General features: G+C 43.7%; 1 protein-coding gene across 4 annotated transcripts; it reads left to right on the top strand.

The window, feature by feature from the left end:
* Positions 1-7,916: 7,916 nt before the first annotated feature.
* Positions 7,917-23,077, top strand: LOC121154795 (cytochrome P450 4A5-like). 4 transcript variants are annotated; one of them, XM_040977832.1, is made up of 12 exons: positions 7,917-8,137; positions 13,043-13,178; positions 13,860-13,904; positions 14,315-14,442; positions 16,638-16,756; positions 17,100-17,254; positions 18,035-18,141; positions 18,228-18,418; positions 18,517-18,650; positions 19,493-19,557; positions 19,696-19,772; positions 22,327-23,077. In XM_040977832.1, the coding sequence occupies exons 1-12, from the start codon at positions 7,943-7,945 to the stop codon at positions 22,493-22,495; spliced, it is 1,521 nt and encodes a 506-aa protein (XP_040833766.1). In that variant the 5' UTR covers positions 7,917-7,942; the 3' UTR covers positions 22,496-23,077. The 4 variants fall into 4 exon arrangements, with proteins under 4 accessions (XP_040833766.1, XP_040833765.1, XP_040833768.1 ...); XM_040977831.1 differs by having other exon boundaries at positions 13,037-13,178; XM_040977834.1 differs by having other exon boundaries at positions 13,037-13,178; positions 16,638-16,760; positions 17,197-17,254.
* The last annotated feature ends 192 nt before the right edge of the window (positions 23,078-23,269 follow it).

The following is a 23,269-nucleotide window of genomic DNA, read 5'->3' as shown; positions in this document are numbered from 1 at the left end:
CTTTCTATATTGTCCACTTTTAAGATTTTTGGAATGTCATTATTTTTAAAATATTTACTTTTTTAAAGCAGAGTTACAGAGAGGGAGAAACAGAGAAAGAGAAGGAACTTTCGCTGTGATTCACTCCCCAGATCTCTGCAGCAGCCAGGGCTGAAACATGCCAATTCTACTAAGAGTTTCATCCTGGTCCCCCATGTGAGCAGCCATTTGGAGCCATTTTCCACTTCTTTTCCATGTACAATAATAAGAAGCTGGACCAGAAGTGGAGCAGCCAGGACTGAACCAGAGCCCATATGAGATGACAGCATCAGAGGTGATAGCTAAGCTCTGTGAGCCATGGCGTCTACCCCACACTTACTATTAAAATCTTTACACCAAAGATTAAAAAAAAAAAGCTATATCCATTTTTCTGCAGTGGTAGAGCATTCTGAATTTGTATCATTAATTATCTTTACCAGTGTGTTTTCTACATTTTTTTAAAAAAGAGATTTCTTTATTTTTATTGGAAAGGCAGACTTAGAGAGAAGGAGAGACAGAAAAAGATCTTCCATCCATGGTTCGCTCCCCAAGTCTCCAAAATGGCCGGAGTTATGTCAGTCTGAAGACAGGAGTCAGGAGCTTCTGAATCTCGCATGTGGGCACAGGGTCCCAAGGCTTTGAGCCATCCTCTACTGCTTTCCCAAGCCACAAGCAAGGAGCAGGATGGGAAGTGGAGTAGCCAGAACAAGAACTGGCACCCATATGGGATGCCAGTGCCTACAAGGTGAAGATTTAGCCACTGAGCCATCATACCAGGCCAGTTTTCTACATTCTAATACTTCACTGTTTCTCACAACTCAAAGAACTACCTTTAGAGATTCCTTGAAGATAATTCTGATGGTCCCAACTAGAGACAATTTACTCAGCAAAATAAGCCAATCCCCAAACATCAAGCATCAAATGTTTTCTCTGACATAAGGCAAACTTCATGCAAAAAACAAAAGCAATAGATACATAAGTAAACATATATACATGTATTTATCTAAAGACACTGTATAATGTAGGCAAGTATACTGTAAAGATACATTGCAGTATGTATCTCTACTCCCAAATCAAAGATGGACTCCAAATTGTTAAAACTGTTAAATACACCTTAACAATAGGATACCAGACTTTCTATCATTGTCTATGACTACAATGTCTTGATTCACCTAAATTTAAAAAAAAAAAAAATGGTGGACTTGTGGCTGCTTTTGACAAACTATATTATTGTTACAGGGGAAAGCAGTGGGGTTGGGGGTGCGATAGTAGGGGAGAGAGCAGAAGGGGAAATCCCTAAGCATAAGGAAAATAAAATTTAAAAAGGAGATAATTTTGATGTGATAAAGACTCTCGGTTTTTATTTGCCTGGAGATATCTTCACATCTGCCTCATGGCTAAAGCATAGCTTGGTGGAATATGGTATTTGTGATGGCAATTTTTCTTCTTTCAGCAACCATGAAGCCTCATTATGCTCTATGCTGGTCTATCAGAATGCTGCTGAGAGGCCTGTAGCCATGGCATTGGAACCTTGCTGTGTGTTATTTGCTTTCTTTTCTCTTGCACCCTTGAAATGTTTCTGTTTATTTTTAAGCTTGGAGAACTTGATTATATTATGTCTTGTGACAAAGTTGGCTGTGTTTAATCATGCTGGTGATCTTTGACCGTCTTGGACTTGGATATTTGTAATGTTCTCTAGGTTTGTCAGTTGTCTATTATTTTTTAAAACATACTTTGCACCCATTTGGAAAGCTCAAGCACCTGTTGAACTTCAGTAACTGGGATATTTGCTCTTTTCATGCCCTCTCCTTTCTCCCATTTGCTTTCTCCATTGTTCTTGATAACCTTTTTCTCTTTTCCCTTCCAACAAAGTATTTCTGAATACCCTACCTTGAGTGTCTAGTATATCAACTATCTTGAGCTCCTCAATTTTTTAACCTGTTTGCTCTATTCGGCAATTTTATCTCATTTTAGAGTAGCTCTGTGTTTTTCAGTTGAAGGACTTCTGTTAATTTCATTATAGCTGTTAGAATATTACAACATTTCTCTGTATTATCTTCAATTTGTTGATTTTTCTGAAAGCAGCTGTTTTTAAATCTTCAGCTGAGACTTCTAAAATTTTAATTTTTCAATGATTGTTTTCTGATGCCTTAGTCACCTTTTCAGTGAGGTCAGGACTCTCAGGAAGTTCTTGATGCCTCTTGGTAGACAACATTATCTGCATATTGGAGAATTTGTGATACTAATCTGGTCTGTGTAGCTGTTCTAAAAATTCTAGGTGGTCTGTTTTTTTTCTGGACGCTTCTGTTATTCCAGTACTGGATGGTGCCCTTAATCAAGTTTTGTCCTAGGTCTGCTGTTGATGTTTTATCACTACTTTGGTTTTAATTACTATCCTTCAGCTTTACTGGTGCTTTGTTCAGAATAAACTGGGAAAGTGGTTAGAAGAGGTTAGTTCAACCTTAACAATCCTCTTCCTGGAGTTGGAGTAGGTTCTGAACCCTAGTGCTATGTTCACCATGTCAGAATTCCTCATTCTACCTGAAGCTCATAACCCTTTAAGACCTGTGCAGACTGAGGCCAAGGAACTCCATTTGGCATTGAAGCAGTTCCAGAGCTCTGTGTACTGGCACTGCCTTTTACAAACCTGGCACCAAGTTCCAACGCAGTCGCAGTTTCTTACTTCCTGCCCATGGTTGTTTGGATAGTGATCGAGAGGTGCCATCAGTCTCCCAGTCAGGCACTAAGTGGCTGGTTCCCAGATCTCACAGTCATTAGGTCCTGTTCAATTGTGGAGAATGCACAGAGCATCATATGAGGCTGCCAAGGATGCCTGACAAAACAAGTCCATACCCCAGAACCCTAACCTTCACCTGGTCATAGGTCTGACAGACAGCCTCCATCCATAGTGACCATTAGGATCATTAGACAGCTACTCAGTGTTAGCCTTTACTTGTTTAACACTGGCTGCCCAAATATAGTCCCTTTTGTCTGTCCAGGGTTGGAAGTGGGTGGTAAAGGCAGCCCTTGACATACCCAAACTGTCACCAGGCCGGGTCACACCTGGATCCCACAGGCACAGGCCCAGCCAAGTCCCAGGAATGCATGCCAGGTCCACCTGGAGTTGCTGATGACAGGCACTAGAATGAATTTGTCCCATGAGGAATAGGTCCCAGAGGCTCTGACTATGAACATGAGTCATGGGGCAAAGGCCTTTTGGCTTTATCAGGTGGTTGGTCTCATGGTGCCAGACCAAACTCTCAGCTGCAAGACATAATCCTAATCTTCTCCTGCCTACTCCACTCAGCTGAAGCAGTAATCCACTTTGTGATAATATATGGGGAGGGGAGGCAGAGGCCACCAAGCTAGGGAAGGACCAAATAATTAGTCTGCAGATGTGAGCCTGAATCTTATTGCAGTGGACTAAGTAGAAAGTGCCTCTGTTCACATTGCACTATTTGAGGCTTCTTATATATTACTTCCACCAATGCACTTAAAGACAGCATGTTGGTCTCTCACCTGGCTTCTCTAGCCCCTGTGAAATGAATTGGTGTGTGAGTGCCTGTTCAAATTATCATGTCTGGGGAAAGGCAGTGACCACTCAGCTGCCATCTTCCACCCCATTCTTTATCAGATCATTCTTTTTTTTGTGGATGAAAATTTCATTTCTCCAACATAAACTCCTCTTTTTAAAAATTTTTAGTTTTGTGCTTTCCTCCACTAGATTGTAAAGACAGTATTGTTTAAAAACTGAATAGAAAATAAAACAGCACTGTGATAAATTCGGAAAAAGGATTCTCATCCTACCATATAAAATAAGAGACAGTGACAGGCATTTGGGCAAATAAATAAATAAATACCTTCATCCAATCTTGGAATAGCTGGGTTGAGACACAGCTCTGGCTCCCAATCCCGGTTTCTTGGTAATATTTTGTTCCTTGGGAGACAGCAGTGTTGGGTCAAGTAGTTTGGTTCCTGCCAACCATGTGGGAGATCTGAATTGAGTTCCTGTTTCTTGACTTCGGCCCAGTCTAGCCCTCACTATTTGCAGGCACCAGAAAGAAAACCAACAATGAGAGATTGTTCTAAGTTTTCATAAACAAGTATTGTACATATTTTTAAGATACAGTATGACATTTCAATAACTGTGTTTTCAGTGGGAATTATTATTTCCCTCTCTTTTTCATTGCTTAACATGTTGAACTTTATGTTCTACTTATTGTTCCAATTAGAAAATATGAAACATCATTCAACCATTCATTAGTATATGGGTAAATATTATGGTGTGTAAACTTTTCTTAAACAAAGCAACTTGAAGGAAGAGGCAAGAGCTCCTGCCTGGGAGATTCAATCTTGTGGAAAAGTGAAAGTAACCAAAATATAGAAAATGGCAAGACTATCAAGTTCAACTTTTTCAGGACTCAGAAAGCAAGAACAGCCTGGGGTGATATACTCATAAGCCCTCTTCTGCATGTTTGTTTTATTTTGTTTTGATGTTTTGTTTATTTTTGCTTATAAACTGATTCAACTTGTGACACCTCAACCAAGCCTTGTCTGTGCACAGCAACAATCTATCCAGTCCAGTGTTGATTCTTTTCCTTGCTCTTTCATTCATCATATAGCATTTGTTGGGCATCAATAGCCACAAACCTCTGGTCTATTCTATGGGCAGCAAGAGAATGTAGAATGCCTGGTTTTCCTTGATGGGAATACAAGTACTAAGTGAGTGGGAAAATTTACTTATTAAATCTTGCCAATACCAAACACAGCATTTCTGAGAGTTAAGATCATCCACTGCATATTGTTCTATGTTGTCCTTTGATCACTTTGCTACAAGCTTTACTCATATGCTTCCAAATTCTCCCTGAACATTATTTTTTATCACTATGCTATACTTGGCCATGTGGCCTGTCATACATCTTCCCACAGCAGTTGATGTCAACTGTGGAGCTTATGTTCATGCAAATATGCGGAACAGAAAAACTGATAGATTTTCATGATACTTGAAAACACTGGATAAGACACAGCAAACATGAAGTCTTCCTGGGAAATCCTGAGAACTGCCATATTGACTGGAGGCTCAACCTAATGATCAAATCCTTCACACCAAGCATTAACAGTGTTTCTGGAACAAGTATGCTTGAGTTAGAAGCCTGACTACACCTCTTACAAACTGAATGACCCAAGGCAAGCAGCTAACTTTTTTGTGCCTTAAATTTTCCACCTGCAGCACAGGTTTTTTTTAAATATATAAAACTCTTCTGTACTATGTTTGTGAAGCTATGTAAGGTTTTATCTTTGCTTCCCTGGATATGGTAGGAGCCTACTAAAGTTAACAAATAGGAATTTATGAGTGAGCCATGGAGAACACAAGATCCAGAGAAGGAGGTCTCCACAGGAATTCAAAGCCCAATTTTCTGACTCCTAAATCCTTCCCTTGACTACACATCATGTCGTAGGTAGACAATGGAGGTTGAGCCAAGTGGGACAGAAGTCGAGGTCCAAGAGGACACATGGATAGAAACCAAATACAAAACTGGAGCAGAGGTAAGGGTCTTCTATTTGCTGGTTCATCCACTCCACCCCCAAATCAGTGTCTAGGAATAGTTGTGTATTTTTCACTCAATGCTGTAGAAAAGGCCAACAATTTAAAGGAAACAGAACTCTGTCCTCAATGACACTGTAACATGACACATGCTAAGAGGTGGCTGCTTGGAAGGAGTTTAGATTGGTGAAAGAGCCAGACATGAAGGAATTACACACCCCTGCAAAATCTGACACCCAACCAACTGTGTTTTATGCTCAGAATTTCAGGCATTACATACACACAAACACACACATAGAGGAATATTATTCAGCTATTAAAGGAATGAAAGTCTATAATTTATATCAAAATGGTTGCAGCTGAATGACATCATGCTGAGTGGAATAAGCCAGACTCCATAAGACAAATTCTACATATTCTTCTTTATACATGGGAGCCAATTTAAAAAAAAAAATAAAACAACAGGAACAAATAATGAAAAAATGCCTGTGTATACCACTTTTTCCAAAGGTATAATATTTTGCCCAACTTATTTTGAATCTTTGGTGGCCAAACTGTTAGAAATTATATACTGCTATGATTTTGATGCTCTGTGACTCTCATGAAATCTGTATATTGTATATATTGTATATATCTGCATATGATACATATTGCATATATTTGTATATATATCATGAAATATGTATATATTGCAAATATCTCTATATATCATGAAATCTGTATATATATTGATATATGTGCTTATATTATTACATATTGACAAAGTTGACGTATTTTCAATCATGTATTATTTATGGTCTTTGCTTATGCTCCTGCTGAACTGTTTTTCTTTCTGCTTATTGAACTCTTTAGTCAGTGAAATATAAAGCCACTGATTATAAAAATAATTAAAAGTATTGTATCTCAAACATTTTTAAAACAGTTTAAATAGTTATAAGTGAGGGTGAGTATCTTGAAAATGAACATATTCCATTTGTCCACTTTTGTATAATGGCCATGACCCAATTGATTCCTTATTTAGTACTGTTCCCCCATGGACTCCTATAAATCCTTATATTTTGTGTTAATACTCTTCTTTGCTGGTTTTTATTTTCCCCAATATGAAATATTCAAATGAGAGTAATAAAAAGTTCATGGAAGATGTGTATTAAGAAAAAAATCAAGGGTAGACATTGTGCTTCAGAATGTTAAACCACCATTTTGGATGCCATATCCCACAACAGAGCATCTACTTTGAGTCCCAGCTACTCCATGCTTCCAACTCAGTTTCCCAGTGATGCACTTGAGAAGCAGCAGATGATGGCCCACATGTGTGGGTTCCCACCATCCCTGTGGGAGGTTCAGCTGCAGTTGCTGGATCCTGATTTGGGGACAAGAGTAGACAGGGTGTGAACCAGCAAATACAAAGGAATTTCTCTCTGTGTGTGTATGCTTCTCTTTCAAATACATTTAAAAAAATGGGTTATTTTTAAAATATATATATCATGCCTGTATTTCAAAAGTGTTTGCAATAAAAAAAACATATTTTCATTCTACTTTCTTCAAAGTTTCTGAAGTATGTTCAAAGTTTCATTGCATTGATTCTGTTACTGTCTCTATCTACCTGACCGTGACGTCAATAGAGATTTTTCAAATGAATGAGTGGCTCCAAGAATGAGCAGTTCCATCAGAGGATAGGGAGAGAATTAACCTACTTTTATTAAAGAAGAAATCAAGGACCTGAGAGGGTAAGTTTCTGGCTAGAGCAGCAGTGAAGTTGATCTGGGGCTAGAACTTCTTGAGGTCATGTCCATCGATCCATTTGCCAGCAGAGACACCTGGGCAAAGCCGGGAAGTGTGCAGGGCAGACCCCAGGGAACTTTTAGAGGCTTCTGGGATAGGCTGTGATAGGATCCATCAGAGGATGACTAAAATCCTGTTCCAGGTGTGGATGTCTGTTTTCCCTACAATTCATCTCTTTGCTTCTTTATAATCAGGTTCTCATCCCTGAATTTAGGGAGATGGTCTCTAGAACCAATATGAACTTGGTAAACTAGACTGGATTCCCTCAAGTTGGGGTTCATGTTTGTATTTCTTACAGCTAAGCCCCACTACCCAGCACAGGGCCTGACATATGGAAGTTACCCATAAAATAATTCTAAGTAATACATACAGAGGAAAGTAGGTGTATATTATCACTGTGCTTTGCTAAGACTTTTTTTTGTTGTTTCTCAAATTGCATTCTTCTGTGTTAAGCAACTCTGCATGATGAGATCCAATCTCTGCTCTCAACCTTAATCCTCCCCCTCAAATAGATTGCGCAATCCTCCCAGAACTTAAATAAATTTCCTTTTGGGAGTGAGAGAGAGGAATGCTCACAGGTCCGGTAGCTGTTGAACCATGAGTGTCTCCGCACTGAGCCCCGTCAGGTTCCTGGGCAGCATCTCTGGGCTCCTGCAAGTGGCCTTCCTGCTGGGCTTGCTTCTGCTGCTGTTCCAGGCCGGCCAGTTCTACCTGCAACGCCAGTGGCTGCTCAAAGTCTTACAGCAGTTCCCGAGCCCTCCTTCCCACTGGTTCTTTGGGCACTGGCGAGAGGTAGGAACGAAGGGCAGAGGGGAGTGTGTGGGTGGGGGCAGCCAGGGCTCTTGGAGTCTGGTCAGCAGGTCTGCAGGATGCAGTGTTGCAGGCTGATGATCATGTGGCCTCTAGAAAATGTGAAGGTGACCTCATATGTCTGCACTCATCCTAGTAATGGGTAGCTCCCAGTGTCACTGGCAGCCTATCCAGCTGTGACCCAGCTCTGGCACATACTCTCTCCTCAGGCACATCTGCCCACTGTCCTGGCAGCCCCAAACTTGAACAACATTGACTGACTCTTCCTGACCCAGCCTTGAGGCCGTGCCTCCCTGCCTCTACTGCCAGAGGTTACAGATGTTTCTCCTAGAACTAGGCTTCATGAGATTTCTTTGCCCTGTGACTCAATCCCATCCTCCATGCCTGGCCTTGAACATTCATGGGGGCAAAGTCATCAGTCTGGTGGGATCTTTGCTCTGCAGGGTCACACTGTGTGAAGGTGATAGGGGTCTCAGAAGGAACTGGGACACAGGGAGAGCACATTCTGTCAGATGAGAGTGGATGATACCGGCTATCGAGAGTCAAGAGCTCAACTTGTCTTAGACCTGAAATTTCCAGAACGGGAATTCATGAAGGGGATGGTGTACTCTTTCAGACCATGAGCACTGAATCACACATTAACCAGGAACACTTCCTGCCCAGTTTTTTCCACTGCCCTCTGAACTGTGAGCTCCTTAGCACCACATGCACCCCTGCACCACAGGACCCGGCACAGAATCACACATCAGGGTGCTCTGCTCAGATGTGTGGAGTGACAGTAAAAAAGAAAGGGAGCAGGTCAAGGTCTGGGGAGGAACAGCAAATACTTTAGTCCCTATCCTGTACTGCAACCCTGTAAATAGGGAAAAGAGAAGTAGGCACAGGGATATATGATGAGGATCTCACAGTAGAAAATTGTGGATGAACCAAGCTTAAGAGGTGGAGGGTTGGGATCGGTGTTTTGACATAGCAGGTAAAGAAACCACATACAATGCCAGCATCCCATTTGGGCACTGGTTCAAGTCTCACTGCTCCATTTCCTACCTATCTCCCTGCTAGAGCCCTTGGAAAAGCAACAGTAGATGACCCAAGTCCTTGGGTCTCTGCTCCCACTGGGAGACACGGAAGAAGCTCTTGGTTTCCAGCTTTGATCCAGCCCTGCAGTGGCTATTGCGGCCATTTGGGGGAATGGATCAATTATGAGTGGTTTCTGGTCTCTCTCTCTTTTTCCTCCTCCCTCTGTAACTCTGACTTTTAAATAGATAAAATAAATCCTTTCATTTTTAAATTTTATTTTATTTTTAATATTACTTACATAGTTGAGATGAATGCATACCCATGTACGTCTTTAATTAGGTGGAGAAGTATGAAGAAAGGTGGGTGGAACAAATGTTTCAATTTTTTTCTCCTGTGCAAGGGGTGAAAAGGATGGGCCCATTGTTTGCTGCCAAACTACATTAGCAATTGGATATTGGAGACAGTTGTTTAATAACACCTTAGAGGCCCCAGTGTGGGGAAGAGTTTTCTGAGGGTGTTACTTGAGTGGTTTTGATAACTCTGAGACTTCATGGGTTTTATTGCATGAGGATTGAGGAAAACGTTTCCAAGGTCTGTTGGCTGATCAACTCCACCTTGGTTCATCCACAGGTCCAGGAATATGTCATATAGCCTGGCCAGGACAGTGGTCCAACCTTTTCTGCTTTTCATCCTCTGACAAGGCTTTTGCCATTCTCTGCTAGCCTGGATGAGCTGGTTATCATGGTCCCATGTACATATGGACATGCTGTCCATCACATAGGTATCAGCAACTGAGGAGACCCAATCCTCACACCTACACTCCAAGGTTGGGCCACATATATTGTGATTTTTTTCCCCAGTGATAGTATCTGAGTTCAGCCATCTACTTGAGGAGTCCCCTAAGAAACTTTGCCTGGCATGACCTCAGACTTGGCTTGGATGCAACAGGCAATGCAGGATCAAGTTCAGTCTGTCAACTGCCAGCACTGGCCAATTCATATACCTGGTCAGTTCTGCCTCCAGCCTAATCTTTTAAACAAACTAATGGGTGCTGCAGCCCAGCCCAAGCCCAGCCTACCACATGCCATTTTCATACATACCAGCAAGTGCCATGACCTAGTAGGGGTGACTGTCAGCAAGACCAGCCAGACACAGCCAAACCCATGTTTTGGCTTGTGCCACAATGTGCTGCAGCCTAGCCTACTCCATTCCACAGCCCATCTGGCTCAAATACACAGTCACGGGTATTGTGGCTTAGTTCAAAATCACGTTCTCCCACACCCGACCCACACATATGCTGTGACCAGCCTGGCCTAACTCCCAGTCCTGACTCTCATGCTCACCAATAGGAACTGCAGCCCAACCAGGGAGGGCCCACATTTTCCCTCCCAGCCTCGGATCTTGGACCAATCATGGAGTACTGTGTTTCCAGGCTGATATGACTCGCACCCAGTTTCAGCACTTGCCAGCAGGTGCTGTGACCTAGCCTAGCTACCCATCATCCATTCTGGCTTTCTTATGCACCAGTGGGTTCAGCAGCCTAGCCCAGCCCATACTAGCCATACACTGGCCTGTACCTAGTCCCAGCACTTATATGCTCACCAATGGAAGGGGCAGCCCTGGAAGGGATCCCCCAAAGTTCCTGTATCCACTCCCTGGCCTGGGTCTTGTGCATGCTAGTGGGTGCCATGACCCTGCTTGATATGGTTTGCCCTCAGTCCTGACCTTCACAAATGCAGGTGGGTGGTGCAGCCTAGCTCAGCTCAGCCTCTTCCCAGCCCCACCTCCCGCAAGTGTCAGATAAGTTCAGTGGTCCAGACCATCACTAGCCCCAACTCTGCAAACTTGCAAGTGCTGCAGTCCTAGAGAGGTGAGCCCACAATTCCCCTGCAGAATCTGCCCCCAGATCAGATCAGATCAGTTTTTCTCACTTTCTGGTGGATGCTGTGGCCCAGCCTGACGTGACCCCCTACCTGCTCTGACATTCATGGGTGGTTACTGCAGCCTAGCCCAATCATGTATGTGTCCCAGCCCCAGCTTTTGCATGTGTCGGTGTTTGGTGTGCAATGCTATTTAGCCCAGACCACATTGGTGGTTGCCTTGGTCTGACCTAGACAATGGCTTATGGTTTCCCACCTCTTAAATCACTCCATTTCATCCACCAGTCTAGTGGCCTGCTTCTTGGAAAACACCAGAAGCCATTCCTCCCTGATCAAACATGCTGTCAGCCACTCTCATTGTGTCCTCACATCACATAACGCAATCTCCGAATCCCCAGCCTGGGAGCCAGATTGACATGTCTCAGCCTGGCATTCCCTGCTTTCCCCACATATCTTTTTTTCTCAAATATTTGATTTTTATTTTTGTTAGAAAGTCAAATTTACACAGTGAAGGAGATACAGAGATAAAGATCTTCCATCTGCTAGTTTATTCTCTAAGCAACAGCAATGACTGGAACTGAGCTGATCAAAAGCCAAGAGTCTGGAGCCTGGAGCTTTTTCTGGGTCTCCCACGTGGGTGCAGGGTCCCAAGGCTTTGGCCTGTCCTCTACTGCTTTCCCAGGCCACAAGTAGGGGGCTAGAAAGGAAGTGAAGCAGTCAGGGCACAAACCAGTACCCATATGGGGTACCAGCACATGCAAGGCAAGGACTTTAGCCATTAGGCTACCATGCCTGGGCCCCCCACCTATCTTTGAAAAAACAAAAAATAGAATAGGCAACTACACTGGTACAGTTGTATAGTTACATAAATTTGGCATTAACTAGGCCCAGAGTGCCTGCCAGCATTGGCTGCTTTTCTCTCAGCAGTGTAACCCTTTCCTAGGTAAGTGACAACCTAAGCAGTTGCCGCTAGCTGGAAAAATAAGTTCTTAGAAAAAAGGAGAGAGATAGAGGTTGATGTTTGCAGAAAGATGACATTTTTCAGTTTATACAGAAGAAGGCCAAAGGAATACAAGTAGAATGGAGCCTAAGATGGCAAATGGAAACATTTCGCCTTACACAGATCTTTGTCAACACCTCTCTCCCTCACTTTCCCTCTTACTATCTTAGTCTGTGCTAAATTATTCATTATCCTGCATGCCTGCCTGTTCATTCTAACCCCTGGATCTCTGCTTACCCTGTGCTGCTGGCCTGAAATAACCTTGTCCCTCCATCTACCTGACAAGGCCCAGTCCCAAACCATCTCTCCAAGTCCTCTTGGATCTCATCTCCAAGGAATGGAGGAGGCAATATTTATTCCTATGGACTGTCCTTCTTCTGAAATAAGCAGTGTTTTCTTGTAGTGTCCTCCCTTTGGGGTCTTGCTAGGAGAAATCTGACTCATCTCTGTAACCCAAGAGCCCGTTAGTAAGTGGTGACTCAGTCACTGAATGAGCGCGTGAATGAGGAAGGGTTTCCTAACGTTCGGTTCTTAGTCAGGCTCCTCCCCACAGTCTCTCTAGGTGCTTGGGCTTCTTTGCATCTGAGTCATTATGTCTTCTACTGTTTGATCTCTCAAACTTCTATCTGCCCAACAATAGAGCCAATTCAAAACTAAATCCTAATTAAGTTCCTGAGCCAGTGCTTGGCATATGGCAGGTGCTCAACAATTTTCAGAGCTGGTAAGCATGATTGTCAGAAGGCCATGGGCAATCACTGGATCCATATTCAGTAGGCAGTTACTTTGAGTTTTTGCAGAAAACTCTGCTGAGGCATCCCAACATGGGATCAGGGTCTGGGGAGTCCAGACCACCAGAAACAGCTCCACAACCCTCACTTCTGCTGACGGATCCAGGGCTGCCTCCCTCGGAGCGTCCTTTGCATTCATTAAGAGGAATAGAATAAAATGAAGGTTGTCATTCATTTGTCTTTCCATTGGTGACAGTTCCAGATGGACAAGGAGATAGAACATATCGTGAAATGGGTAGAGAAGTACCCAAAGGCCTGTCCTCTCTGGCTAGGAGGCAGCAAAGCCCGTGTCCATCTCTATGACCCAGACTACATGAAGATGATACTGGGGAGATCAGGTGAGAATGAAACCCACATTGCAGCTGGAACAGTTCTCTCTTGAGAATGTGTCCTTGAGGTTATAGAATTTCACAAGACACTGGCAGTGAAACAGTACTATGTGAGCCCTCCATCAACTCTCCAATATTCTCATGACACAGCCTAAAGATTAAAGTATTTAATTACTATTAAATATTTAAAACAGCTGTGTAGGACTGAATTTCTTAGCCTCAGCCTCTTTTTTGTTCCTGGTTTTGTAGGCAAATTTAAGTGATCTATTATATAAGCTGCTCCAGATCTCAAAACAAATTTCATATACATCCCAATCTAGGTTTAAAAGGTCCAACTATTGGCTACCCTAGTCACAGGGTGGCCAGGCCAAGACCTATTGCAGAAAAATTATATGCAGGATTTGTCTTGTTCTTTGAGAGAGGACACAGCCTGAATTTCTTGTCAGGTTATCTTGGTCCTGGGGAAGCTGGGCTGCTGGGGCCCTGAGTTCGCCTTCTTGAGCACAACAGATTTTCAGGACAAGATAGAAGCGGGTGAGAAGCAAAGGAGAAGTTACTGGGACCAACCCCAATCTTCAAGTGATAGTCCTCAAGAACAGATGGTAGCCCATATTCTGAATGACAGCTACTTAGGGGGCTACTTCATTTGGTCATGGCAAGTTTACTATAAAGCTTTTACTTACCTTTCAGATCCAAAGGCTCATGGTTCCTACAGATTAGTTGCTCCCTGGATTGGTATGTACAACTGAACTAGAAGTGCCTGCATTTGCCAGTTAGCTTTGTCAAGGAGCTAACTGGTTCAGAACATCATGAAGTCTCATTTTCCTCCTAAACAGACACTTACTCTTTCCAAATGCTGGCATGAGCCTTCTTGAGGCCCAGCTCCTTCACATACTTTTCAATTCTTTGCAACATTATCAGCCTAACGTTCAAATAGGTCCCTCAACTTTTTTCAACCTGTAATTTACATCTCCCACAACAGCCTGGCTAGGAAAATCATATTTATTTAATATACTGTGCCTCTCCTGCCTTTCTGTAAGCTAGCTCACCTTCTGTTTTTCTCTCATCTGTTCTTCCCAAATTACCTCCCAATATCTCTCAAATCTCATCTCCAAACATATATCCACATGACATCTCTGGCCCAGGGTATGGTTTGCTGCTGCTGAATGGGCAGAAGTGGTTCCAGCACCGGCGCATGCTGACTCCCGCCTTCCACTATGACATCCTGAAACCCTACGTGGGGCTCATGGTGGAGTCCGTCAAACTGATGCTGGTGAGTCCGCCTCCCTTTCTTTCTTTTTTTTTAAAGATTTTATTTATTTATTGGAAAGTCAGATATACAGAGAAGAGGAGAGACAGAGAGGAAGATCTTCCATCTGATGATTCACTCCCCAGGTGAGTGCAATGGCTGGTGTTATGCTGATCAGAAGCCAGGATCCAGGAACTTCTTCTGGTTATCCCACTCGGGTACAGGGTCCCAAAGCCTTGGGTCATCTTTGACTGCTTTCCCAGGCCACAAGCAGGGAGCTGGATGGGAAGTGGAGCTGCCAGGATTAGAACTGGCGCCCATATGGGATCCCGGGTGTGTTCAAGGTGAGGACTTTAGCCGCTAGGCCATTGTGCCAGGCCCCTGCCTCCCTTTCTCTACTCCATACAACACTCTCAGTATATACTCAGACTCCTCTATTAAGCATATGTGTCCCACAGACAGCCATCAGACATAGCCATGTGGAAAAGCTCTCTTAGATCATTACTGTGGAAAGATGGCTCCATAAAGTGTTAGAGACAGTGAGGATGCAAATATCTCTCTTCTCACTTCTAAGTCTTCAGCACTGAGGGCTGGAGGAGTAGTCATTCCCACAGAACAGCAAAATGGCCTATCACTGTGTGAATTGCTCAATGGCAATATCAATGGTAAGGCAAACACCCCATGATGTCATTCCCCACACTATGTTTGGGACCCAGGTCATTTTGAGTTTATGATTCACCTGTGAGGTGCAATAGACACCAGAGATACAGTCTTACCTGCCATACCACCACCTGTTGTCAGAAATCTGATATCTCACTCATATGTGTCCAGCAAATGTTTAATGGATGGAAAAGAAATGGGATTTCTAACAGTATACCATTAGGAATGCAAATACTAGTGCTTGCATCTTTCTCCTTCTGTCTTGATAAAATTGCCTTTTTTTAAAATTTCATTTTATGACACAGTTTCATAGGCTCTGGGATTCCCCCAACCCCTCCCCATTCCCTCCCCCCATGGTGGATTCCTCCACATTGTTGCAGTGGAACAGTTCATGTCCAGTCATGATTCCTTCATTGTGGGCATCCACCATGCATAGAGTCCAGCGTCCTATGGTCCAGATAAATTCAACAGTTTCATTGGGAGACCATCCCCCGTCTGAAAGTATAGCTGGTAGAATATCATCCCCTCCAATGTAAAGCCACAACACAACATCAATAACAATTTATACCATCATGGAGTTAATTGACATGGTATTGAGTAACCAATATGTTAGAAAATGCAAGTTCTTGACCACATCCTGTGACTACTTCATTGACATTTCAATTTTAGTTTATACACAACCAGCTGCTATACACCTTAAAATACTATAGGGTACTATTCAGATGTCTCATGTCTGTTTTCATTTTTTTATATTTAGCAGCTTATAGTATTGAAGCATGATTTTTACTGAACTTGGAGAATTATAGGATAGTCCAAACAGGCTTATAACTCTAACAAAGCATATGTTAACACTTGAGGTGCAGAACAGTTTTAGACGGGATGTGCAGAGAAACCTTCAATACCGTAGTGAGGAGTGACTAATCTTTGTGTCCTACCTAGTAAGGTGTATGTGAGTCCAACCTGACCGTTTCCTGTCTGTTCTAAGTTTTCCTTATTGGTCTCTGTCTATCTAGTCTAATTTTGGGAGGGGGGGTAAGGTGCTCTGGAGTGACCCTGATGGTCATTTCAGGAGAGGGTGGGGATCCAAAGCTGGAACTAAGTTAGGACCAGAGAAAGTCCTCCCCCAAGTCCCAAAGGAATCTTACTGTTCTGTTTCTGAAGACCACTCAGGGCTCCTGGCCGAGAACTCTCAGGTCATCCATTCCCTATCGGATCTCCCACATAAGATGGAAGAAGCCCGGATCTTTCCTTACAGGACCTAATATCATCAGAACAACAGCCAGGAGCCCTGAGCAGTCCTCAGAAACACAATTGCCTTTTAACATTGACTCCAACAGTGTCTCACAACTAGCTAAGACCTCATAACATCAGAGTCCTGTCACCTAAAGAAAAAAAAAAGCATCACTTTACAAACATCTACTTTACAGTCTTAATGACCTCTAAACCATATGTTATACAAAATGAACAATCCTAAATGTTAATCTGGGAATATAAACATACTATCTGCTGGCCAGGAGCAGAATTCAAGAGAAAATCAAACTCAATGCCCTCTCCTGCAGGACCAGTGGGAAAAGCAGCCCTCACCTGTGGAGATCTTTCAGCATGTTTCCTTGATGACCCTGGACACCATCATGAAGTGTGCCTTCAGCCACGAGAGCAGCATCCAGCTAGATAGTAGGTCAGTGACCTTCAGATACAGCGCCTTGTTCTTACCAGCCAATGTACACACACTTGGCAGCAAAGTATGGCAGCTCCCATGCTCACCTCCACACAAGATAAGATTCTGACAAGCCCCACAACAAGCTCTCAACAAGGTCTGCAGACCAGACCTCATCCTGCCTCAGCCACAATCCTGGATCCAGCTTCCACTTGAAGCCTGGCTCCCTGCCAGCTTACAGAGGCACAACACATGTCTCAGTACTGCCTCTCTCCACTATGTGAGAGATCTCCTCCCAAAGCCCCACTCTGCCTCCAGATCACAGGTCCCTCCACTCTCATCTCCTCTGTATCCTCTCCTTCAGGAATTCCAAGTCCTACATCCAGGCTGTTGGGGACCTGAATGCCTTGATGTTTGCCCGAGTGAGGAATGTCTTTCACCACAGCGACACCCTCTACAAGCTGAGTCCTCAAGGCCGCTTATCACAACGTGCTTGCCAGCTTGCCCATGAGCACACAGGTTCTGTCCTCACCTCTGGTTTTCCCTCCTTCACCAGACAGAGCACAGGGAAATTGCTTGGACCCCCCCAAGGCAGAGCTAGACTCCTTGTTAGAGATGGGACACACTCATGCTGGGTACTTCCTGGTGCAAGAGTCAGGAGCGAAGAGGGTATGATGCCAGGTGCTGAGCAAAGATTCACTGTGCCATCACACTGGTAATGGTTGAATGAGGCCCCAAGCTAGCAACGTTAGCTGAGGCTCCTGGACAGTGCTAGCAAACAGAGGCTCACTATATCAGACAATACTGTAGCATGGGAGTTGAAATACAACGAGTTAAGCAATCACCAGAGACATTTAGTATCTCTTATCTAAGTGCCTGGGATTGGATCTCACCTCCACTTCAAATGCAGCACAATGTTAATGAACCCAAAAATACAGCATTTTCTGTCTCAAGTACTTGAGTCCCTGCACCCATGTGGGAGATGCAGATGCAGATGGAGTTCCTGGCTCCTGGCATTGGCCTGGCCCAATCTTAGCTTTTACAGGCATTTGAGGAATAAAGCAGAAGATGGAAGATTTTGCTCCCTCTCTCAAACACACACACCTCTGTCATTCTGTCAGGTTTCCTTTCAAATAAATAACTTTGAGAAAAGGGAAATGGCACTTTTCACAACTGAACCACACATCCACTTATTCCCACACTCACTCTAATGCCTAAGGGTGTGATATAGGAACAGGTAGGGCTCCTGAGGGTGACAGGAGCTCTCAGCTCCACCTGACAACCTCTGCTCTGGGATAGATCGAGTGATCAAGCTGAGGAAGGCTCGCCTGCAGGAAGAAGGAGAGCTGGAGAAGATCAGGAACAAGAGGCGCTTGGATTTCCTGGACATCCTGCTATTTGCCAAGGTCAGTGTGTGCAGGTCAGCTCAAAGGCTGGTTCAGAGGCATGGGAGCAGGGACTGAGCCTGCTCTCTCCCTGTGGTCTGCCCAAGATGGAGGACGGGAGCAGTCTGTCTGATGAGGACCTGCGGGCCGAGGTGGACACATTCATGTTTGAGGGCCATGACACCACAGCCAGTGGCATCTCCTGGATCCTCTATGCTCTGGCTGCACACCCAGAGCATCAGCAGAGGTGCCGCGAGGAGATCCAGAGCATCCTGGGGGATGGAGCCTCTATCAGCTGGTGAGTGAAGGCCCAAGAGGTGGGAGGACCCTGCCTGTGTGAGAGGGGTGCCCTGGTGTGCCCAGCCCTGTCCCTTCCCTGCATTGGCATTGTTTTAGGGACCACCTGGACAAGATGCCCTACACCACTATGTGCATCAAGGAGGCACTGAGGATCTATCCACCAGTGCCAAACTTCAGCAGAGAGCTCAGCAAGCCGGTCACCTTCCCTGATGGACGCTCCTTACCTGAAGGTATGCACATGCTACCCTTACTCAGCTACATGTTTTACAGGGACATGTGAGGACTGAAAATTCTACCAGGTACTAGTGCTTCTAAACCTTTCTGGATCTTCCTTTCCTCGTCATTGAGAAGGTTGCTGACTTGGCAATTTGAGTAACATGCAGAAAAAGCTTGGCATGGTGCTTAAACACAGCCAATTCTCAAGAAATATAGGTTATTCCCTTGACTATAGCTTGTAGCATGAAAATTCTCATTCCCGGAGGTGTGGAGGCCTGTAGAAAAAAATCAACTTGGAGAGAAGAAGATGTGCTCTGTCCTTATGGATCAAGGTATAGGAGGCAGATCAGAAAATCTTGTGTCAGGGTCACATATAGGCCAGTCTGTGAGGAGTTGTCACGTTGATAGTGGAAAGCAACTGATGAACAGAATTTAATTCCAGCTGTTGGAAAACACCACTTGTTGGCACACCAGTCAGTGGGTCTGACCCACATCACTTTCTAGCTGCACAAGAGGTAGTCTTCCCTAGAGTGTTCTTGTGAATACTGGGTGGATGTGTATTTTCCAAAAGCTCACAGAAAATAATTGAGCATGTCACTTTTCACTTTAGTTACTACAAACTGCAGGTTTCCTCTACTTGCTTCTCATCCTTGGGTTCACTGTATCCTATTCCTTACCTGTGCTCAGGAGTTTTGTCAAGCTCACCCCACTTGCCTGGTAGAGGATTATCCTGTAAAAAGTGAGGATTTGTGCCATCCAGAACTTTAGTGCTTGCATGACCCCTTGTGGCTGAAGGAACTGCACCCTACCCAGTGGGTATGATCAGTCTTCTCTCGGTCTTTTATCTACCCTGCAGGTATCACAGTTGTACTCTCCGTTTATGGTCTTCACCACAACCCAAATGTGTGGCCAAACCCGGAGGTATGAACACCCCTGAGGAGAGTGTGGAACAATCTCTCAGGAGCATCTCTTTCAGCTCCCACTTTAAGGCTCCTGTGCCCTTGAGGGTTGGAAGAAGTTTCTTGACTCCATCTTTCAGGCTGCATGCTTTCTCTGCAGGTGTTTGATCCTACCCGGTTTGCACCAGATGCTACTTATCACAGTCATGCTTTCCTACCCTTTTCAGGAGGATCAAGGTGAGTCTCTTGTGTGTAGTCATAAGAGCAATGTAAAAGAGTGTACTGGACTCCTTTTCAGGGTTTGTAGTCTCCTGTGTTTCTAGTTGGATGTTCAGATATAGTTTGCTTTGTTTAATGTTTATGGGAAAGAGGTTTTAACCGAGTGTCTCTGGGTATAGTAGAAAGATGGCATTTCATGGCATAGCACCGAGGTGTTGGCTCTTTGCTCTTCGTGGTGGCCATCCAAAATTCAGTAAACTTGTCTTCCAGAATCCATTGTGTTGTGATGATTTCCTGATTGTGCAAGCATGACTTAGACAGTCTTGGATACACTAAACTTTGTTATGCTTCTCCAGATTTCATAAAGAATGGATCTCTCTCCTCCTATTACACTTTCTAAATCCAGCCCACTGCCATTTCTATTTAACTTGATAATCATTCAACGGCTGAGCCTAAAGATTGTTTTTGGTTTTTGGCTGCTTGTTGTCCAATGTTCTTGCATGTCTTGAGTTTCAGTCACATATTTGAAAGATTACAATTCTTTATTGAAATTACCCCACCAGTGCATCAGTCTCACACTGATTTATTTCCTCATGTATTTGAGATATTAATCCCTTGTCAGATACATAGCGTACACTAATTGTCTCCCTTCTGTGAGCTGTCTGCTCACTCTCTTGATTGTTGCCTGCATGGGGCCCAATCTCCTAGTTTAATATAATCACGTTAATCTATTCCAGCTTTTTTTCCCCTTTGCTCTTCAGGTCATATAAAAAATAAGTAAATAATTGACCATTAATGTCTTGAAATGTTACCCTTTTTTCTCCAGTAGTTTCACAATTTAGTCTAGTACTCTGATCTACTTTGAGCTGGTTTTTTAAAAAGTTTTTAAGTTTTGTATTTGTTATTATATAGTTCTATAAGCTCAGGGATTTCCTCTCCCCTCACTGATTTCCCCTATAGTATTACACTAGTGTAATTCATCAACAACAATCCCAAGCACATCATTTTTTTTAAAGATTTATTTTTATTTTATTGGAAAATCAGATATACAGAGAGGAAGAGAGACAGAGAGGAAGATCTTCCATCCAATGATTCACTCCCCAAGTGAGCGCAACGGCCGATGCTATGCCGATCAGAAGCCAGGATCCAGGAACTTCTTCTGGATATCCCACACGGGTACAGGGTCCTAAGGCTTTGGGCTGTCTTCACCTGCTTTCCCAGGCCACAAGCAGGGAGATGGATGAGAAGTGGAGCTGCCGGGATTAGAACCGGCACCCATATGGGATCCGGCGCGTTCAAGGCGAGGACTTTAGCTGCTAGGCCACGCCGCCGGGCCCCCAAGCAAATCATTCTGCAATTAAGTATATCCTAACACTGTAGGTAGAGAGCTTCTTTTAATTTTAAAAAGAGTTTATTTTAAATATTTTAATAGACATACACATCTGTGGTATACTATGTCATGCTTTAGTATATGCACATATTGTGTAAGCTCCAATCAAGATATATTTACCCTTTCAAGAATTAGACAGTTCTTCATGGTGAAAGTATCCAAAAGTCCTGAATCTTTGTTTTAGTAGAAAAACATAAAGTTACTAACATTACCCACTAAATACTTTATAACGGAACCCTCAAACATCTTACAGCTGCCTAGCTATACTTAGTGCACATCGATCAGCCATTCTACAACCCCCCTCAACCCCAGTTCTTCTCCCCAGTTGCTGATAATTATCATATTTTAACTTCTATGAGACCACCTATTCTTCAGAATCTACAGATGAGTGAGATCATGAATGTTTGTCTTTCTGAGCTTGGCTTTATTTGACTTGACATAAGGACCTCTGGTTCCATCCACATAGTTGGAAATTTAAAGCTTTTGCTCTTTCATGATTATGTAGCATTTCATAGTGCATACACGTGCCAGTTTCATTATCCATTCATCACTGGATGAACAAGTCAGTGGTTTCCATTTATTGACAGTGATAAATAGTGTTGCAGGAAACAAGGCAATGAGCATATCTCTTCAACAGATGAATTCCGTTTCCCTTGAATATCCCTGAAAGTAGGATTGCTGGGTCATATGACAACTGATAATTGTGAAATCATCCATATAATTTGGACTATCTTGGACTATGGTGTGTCCTTAAAGAAAGCAAAATGATGCCATAGGAGGGAAAGGCACAACTGGGAGCAAGATAGGGCTCAGCAGTTACTGGCCTTTGCCTTGAGGAATTGTCAGACAGAGGTGGAAGGATAACATTCTCAGTGACCACAACACCATGAAGTAACCCAGGGACAGGACATGAGCAGGTAAGAGGTGGCTGAACAGCAGACATCTCCTACTACTGAGAGGAGAAGGGGATCAGGAAAGCCCTGGAAAGTTAAGGTTTTGTCAAGGTCAGGACAGTGTGGCAAGTGCTTGCAGCAGAAGTATGGGTGAGGAAACAAGTCAGGCTGGACGACATGAAGGAGGGCCCTGAATGACCAGCCCTGGTTTCACTTAGAAACTAATGTCTGCCCAGTTCAGAAGGGTGTCTAAAGCTACTTCCCACTTCATTGTCCCTGCCTATCCCAGGAACTGCATCGGGAAACAATTTGCCATGAATGAGATGAAGGTGACTGTGGCCCTGACCCTGCTACGCTTTGAGCTGTTGCCAGATCCTGCCAGGATTCCCCAGCCTGCAACGCGACTTGTGTTGAAGTCCAAAAATGGGATCCACCTCCGTCTGAGAAAGCTTCACTAACTGGCAGGAATAAGACTGAGAACAGCAAGTGTCTTCACTGCTCACCGATCCTCCTGTCCCCTGGTGCTATGTTCTGCAGAGCTGACCACATCCTGCTTTCTCTTTGCCCACCTGAGCTTCTTCCACCTGAGTCTGTGCTGCCTCCTCTCCTCCAGATATTCTTTCTTCTTTTGAATTGTCAGCTAGCTTGTCAGTCTGCCTTATTCTTAGCTGCCTCTATCTCAGAACAGCCACACAACCCCTAATTGTTGCCAACACTCACCCATATTGCTGTCTCCTCTACCAGTATTTTCCTTTTGTTCTTGCTTATATCTGCCTGGTTGTGAGTTTTTTATTATCGCTATCATAATCACAACTTCACTGTCTTTCAGTGGCATAAATTTAGTTTCTTGTGGTCTTGTAGATTGTAACTCTGAAATGACATTGGTGGTATACTGCCAATGCATTGAAAGAACCACAAAACCACAAAACATCCAGGGCTCTGGGTGCGACACTTCTAAACTTTCCCGTTATCAGAAGCTACATTCTTTGTACCACATGGTTTCTGGGTCTTCCTTCCTATTCAATATGACAGAATCTCTCTGCTTTGTGTCTTGTACCACCTTCTCTGCTGTGAGAATGTTTGTGATTACATGATGCCCACTGGATCATAGATCTCCCAGCTCAGAACTTAGACCTCACTGGGAGCCATTTGTGCCAAGCACAGACCTTTCCTTACTGCCATGTGACATATTAATCAATGTCTCCCTTCTGGGATACACTTCTCTGTCTATA

This window comes from Ochotona curzoniae, unplaced genomic scaffold (assembly GCF_017591425.1).
Source record: "Ochotona curzoniae isolate NIBS_2020 unplaced genomic scaffold, NIBS_Ocur_1.0 contig_2855, whole genome shotgun sequence".
In the NCBI taxonomy this organism is placed as follows: Eukaryota; Metazoa; Chordata; class Mammalia; order Lagomorpha; family Ochotonidae; genus Ochotona; species Ochotona curzoniae.
The sequence above is the reverse complement of the archived record's forward strand: the minus strand, read 5'-3'. Positions and strand labels throughout refer to the sequence as shown.

What these genes read in the sequence shown, in the direction of transcription:
- LOC121154795 (XM_040977831.1), top strand. Translation starts at nt 7,943, where the DNA reads ATGAGTGTCTCCGCACTGAGCCCCGTCAGGTTCCTGGGCAGCATCTCT. An exon ending in TCTTTGGGCACTGGCGAGAG is followed by an intron (nt 8,138 to 13,036) that starts GTAGGAACGAAG and finishes CATTGGTGACAG; the next exon opens with TTCCAGATGGACAAGGAGAT. An exon ending in CCCTTTTCAGGAGGATCAAG is followed by an intron (nt 19,773 to 22,326) that starts GTGAGTCTCTTG and finishes TGCCTATCCCAG; the next exon opens with GAACTGCATCGGGAAACAAT.